At 38.1% G+C, this 4,318-nt stretch overlaps 1 protein-coding gene across 1 annotated transcript; it reads left to right on the top strand.

Moving 5' to 3' along the window:
* Positions 1-565: 565 nt before the first annotated feature.
* LOC110922857 lies at positions 566-4,047 on the top strand. Its single transcript, XM_022167061.2, has 3 exons — positions 566-670; positions 1,740-2,728; positions 2,797-4,047. Exons 2-3 carry the CDS (start codon positions 1,740-1,742, stop codon positions 3,926-3,928), a joined length of 2,121 nt encoding a protein of 706 aa, XP_022022753.1. The 5' UTR covers positions 566-670; the 3' UTR covers positions 3,929-4,047.
* The last annotated feature ends 271 nt before the right edge of the window (positions 4,048-4,318 follow it).

Genomic DNA, 4,318 nt, shown 5'->3' with positions numbered 1-4,318 from the left:
TCGAAGATTTGAACTTATTTGTCTTGACTGTATTAGATTTTTGTTTAGCGCTCTCTCCTCGTTACTAATATCTTCGTTATTTGGCTCGGTCTCGTCGGGATAATATTCAACTACCGCACGACCTTCATCCTCTAAAATCATGTTGTGTAGAATGATACACGCGTACATCACGTTTCTTATTTGATCCTTTTCATACAAAACTAATTATTGTGGGTTTATATAAGGAATAATTTATTTATTTATTTAGTTTTTAAGAATAGCGGTTGGCCAAACGGCTAGCCCAATGGCTACATTGAGCAACCCAATCATGGCCAGCCACATCATCAGCCAAGATCGCTGACCGCCCCACGCCATGCATCCTAGCCACGCCAGTGGGACAACGCCGCTACCCACGTTGGCTCGGTGTGGCTAAAGCAACGTTCCTTGGCTAGCCACGCCCCAAACCCCCGCCCATGGTCTTATCATGAAAATTTAGGGTTCTTTATGCGGTGACCTGTATTGGCGGGACCCTTTTTATCTCCTAAAACTTACCGGGGCTATTTTTTCTCTTTAGATAGACATTACCTATCTATCATGTTTATACCTGCGCATCAAAAAAAATGCATGTTCTAATAAGTTCTATGTACTGTTGATCACGTTTATCGCTGTTCTTGATCTTCTCATCTTCCAGGTTAGTTCTTTCTTGTTTAATCCATCAAGGTGATTAGTGATTATCATATATGTACTAGTTTAATTGATTGCGGGTATATAATAGATGCTTAATAGTTAACTGATTGTGTACTTGACTACTTCTTAACTGGTTTAATTTAATTGAATAGTTGAAATTGTTAATTGATTGTTCAGATTGATATTAGGTTAGATATTGATGCTTAGTTATTAAGATTGAACATAAAGACGTCGTATTGCTGTATAAAACCTATTTAATCTGCTGTTAGTGACGAAGATGATATTTTTATGCTATTTGAGTTTAATTAGAAACTCTTTGTCTTTTATGATGTTTTAAACTATTGAATCTGATGAAATTGGTAACTCTGTGTTTGATGTTTAGTATTTTTTTTTTTATAATATATATAATTTTATCTTTATTTCTTAATATCGCCTACGCCTTACATCTCGTTTCGTCTCGAGGCTTACGCCCTGTGAGAAGAAGGGGAAACGCCTCGAAACTCTTTTCGGTTCTTTTAAACCTTGAGTAACTCCACAGCCTCTGACGACGCAGGAAAACTAAATATATCCAATGCAAATGATATAAATACATGTTTGTAGTCAAATTTTAAGAGAATGGAGAGAATAAAAAAAGTTTTGAAAGTGAAGGTCCTGATTGTAAGTTAACAAAAGCGGTTACAAAACTAGGTTAAACAGAAGTCTCTAAATATTCTCGGTTTTGATTCGGGAACTGCCGTGAAGTTTGAGGTATTAATTCAATATGTGTCGCAACCAACATGTAAACTTCATAATAACGAAGCTTACTTATGTAATTTTGTGTGAAATTATGATAAAAGGTGAGTCTTGTTTGGATTATAATCAAGTTAGAAACCTCTATCATAGATAGATCTAGTTGTAGAACTAACCTTTTAGTTAGGGGTCAACACCGATTCATGTTTTTTAAAGAAAATCTTAGATTCACCCCTCTAATTTCAACATGATTATTTACTAAGTATGTCTGAGCCTGATGATTTTGTGTTCCAAACATAACATGACTGCTGCTTGAATAAAAATGTTGTTATGACCATTTTCAGATGGAGCAGAAGAAGCATATTTGTGCATCCATATGTGATGGCTTACCCACCCTATTTGCCAACCATCCTTGGTGGGTTCATCACTATCAGATGCTCAGAAACAACGAAGACCATATTATCTATACCATGCGTGAGCCGCCGTCTCAACACAGGTACCAAATTCCTTCGTCTCACGGGAAGTGTATCCAGGGGTGTTTCCATGGTTGGGTGATTCTCTCTAACCATCCATACAATGACATGTGGTCACTTTGGAACCCCGTGACTTCCAAAATCATCCGCCTCCCTCGCTTGATTTCCGAAAAGGGAGATCGAGAATGTTGTTTGTCGTCCCCTCCCGATTATCATGGTTCAATTTTCATGTTAACAACTAAGAAACCCACCATTGTTTTTTGTCGGCTAGACCGTAGAAGAAAGAGGTACAAATGGGTTGAAATGTCATACGCTAAGCAGATGAGGAGCATAGTGGGCTGTGATGGTTTCTTAGACAACCTAACTTGTTGCAATGGTAAAGTATATGCCTTGAGTTGTATTGGGAATAGGTTGCGATGTGTCATACTCGTCGATATTGAGGTTAAGGGTACAGAAATTGTGATAAGTCTCTCGTGGTATTTGAAGCACCCGACAACTTTCTACATGGATGGTCATTCATATACTATTGGTTTTTTTAAAGGATGTTGTAGCGAATTGTTCTTCGTTAAATTAGGTGTTATTGATGATGCGGGAGAGAAAACAGTTTGTGGGGTGTATGTATATAAATTGGACACGAAAAATATAAGATGGGAACGAATGGAAGATCTCAAAGGTGCTGCAATCTTTTTGGATCTTTCTCAACATAGCATGTTTTACAGCCCTGCAATTGGCTCGGAGTTAGGGGGTTATGTACACCTTCTTGACAAATCCGGGAAAGTAATACAGTCATATGACTACAAGAATAAAACCGTAGCTTTATCTATCATGCCAACGCCCTATGCATCATCGGCGGAATGCAGGTATTCCTTTTAATTGATGTGCACTAGAATAGGGGGATATAGTTTCCTAAAGATCATTTGTTGTGCAGGTTACGACAAGAAGAGGACAGTACAAATAATAGTAATAACACGACGATTGAAGGGGAGAATATGGAGTCACGCCTTCTCAACATTCCGTTTGATGTTTTGAAGACGATTATGGAGTTTTGTGTTGGCGTCGAATACCTTAACTTTCGTGCTGTCTGTAAGAAATGCCACTTAGCAGCACCTATGATCCGATGGAGTAAGGGAGGGAGATTGCAGACATATTCATTAGTTTCACCATTGCTAATGGTGTTAGACCAAGATCGGCGTGTTACCTCTTTTACTGATCCAATGTTTGGTGATAGGTACTTTATAAAGACACCTCGAGAATTGATTGGTGATGTGCAAATACATTGTTCCATGTATGGTTGGCTGCTTATAGAAAGACTTAAGGGACCACTACTTGCGGGACAACTAATGTTCTTTAACCCCTTCACAAGTGATATCCGTGAGCTTCCGGACGCCCCTAGATTAGACACCTATTGTTTCTCAGCACCACCTACTTCCTCTGAATGTATGGTTGTTGGATTTACAACACGAGGCGAATGGCATGTTTTCGTCTACTTTGTAGCTCGAGAACCATCTTGGCGTAGTTTCCGTCTTCTAAATTTTAGTGGTGATAGCTCACGCTCCTTTCGTTTTGCTACACTCTATGCCCGAAATCTTTATGCTTTGTATAACAATGGAGGGCTTGATTTCATAGATACAGACAACGAACATTACACTTGGCGTAAAGTTTTAGCCAAAGGCCCAAACAGTAGTGACGGATCTCTCAAACAAAACTTTCTAATGAAATGTGATCAACAGCTTTTACTAGTCACCATGAGCGAGTTTGGAGGACGTGTTGATGTATTCAAGTTGAATAATGATTCTACTGAATGGGAGAAGACAGAGAATTTAGGAAAGTATGCGATTTATATTTATGGTAAGTCATGCCTTTGCATGGAAGCCAAAATGCCAACAATGGCGAACAAGATTTACTTTCCGCGCGTGCATTCTGATAACTGGAAGATAGTGTTCTATTCTCTCGAAACAAGAAGGTATCACACATCCAATATTGAAGAAAGTTTTGTGAATTTCATGGGAACCACATATCATCTCAACCCTCATGCGTGGATTGAACCTAGCTGGTCATAGGTAGCTTCATTATTATGTTTTATTAGCATCACCGACTTGTCAAGTGCATCTCTTTAATGATTCAATGCACTATTCGCAACTGTTGGGTTAAATCAATGAACTTTTAAGGTTTACAATTGTATCTTTTGCACCTGTGTTTTTGTTTTGGGTTTTATAGTTAGACTAGTGCTAATACCCGCGAATTTCGCGGTGTTGGAAAATGATATGTTTTTTTATTTTTTGAAAAAAAAAATTACGTTTAAACTGATTATAAACATACTGTACGCATGGACTTATGGAAATCTGAAGTTGAACATTAAGAACACAATTCGGAAAGAAAAACAACTTATTGTGTTAAAACATGTTTGGGTACATTATACTAAATATGGGTGTCAATTCGTACCCAGAAAA

The sequence above is a fragment of the Helianthus annuus genome, chromosome 2 (assembly GCF_002127325.2).
Source record: "Helianthus annuus cultivar XRQ/B chromosome 2, HanXRQr2.0-SUNRISE, whole genome shotgun sequence".
In the NCBI taxonomy this organism is placed as follows: Eukaryota; Viridiplantae; Streptophyta; class Magnoliopsida; order Asterales; family Asteraceae; genus Helianthus; species Helianthus annuus.
Note: the sequence above shows the minus strand (reverse complement) of the source record. Positions and strands in the feature narration are given on the sequence as shown.

Excerpts from the sequence above, each read along its gene's own strand:
- LOC110922857 (XM_022167061.2), top strand. The coding sequence starts at position 1,740 with ATGGAGCAGAAGAAGCATATTTGTGCATCCATATGTGATGGCTTACCC. Across the intron at positions 2,729-2,796 it reads GCATCATCGGCGGAATGCAG|GTTACGACAAGAAGAGGACA; the intron begins GTATTCCTTTTA and ends TTTGTTGTGCAG.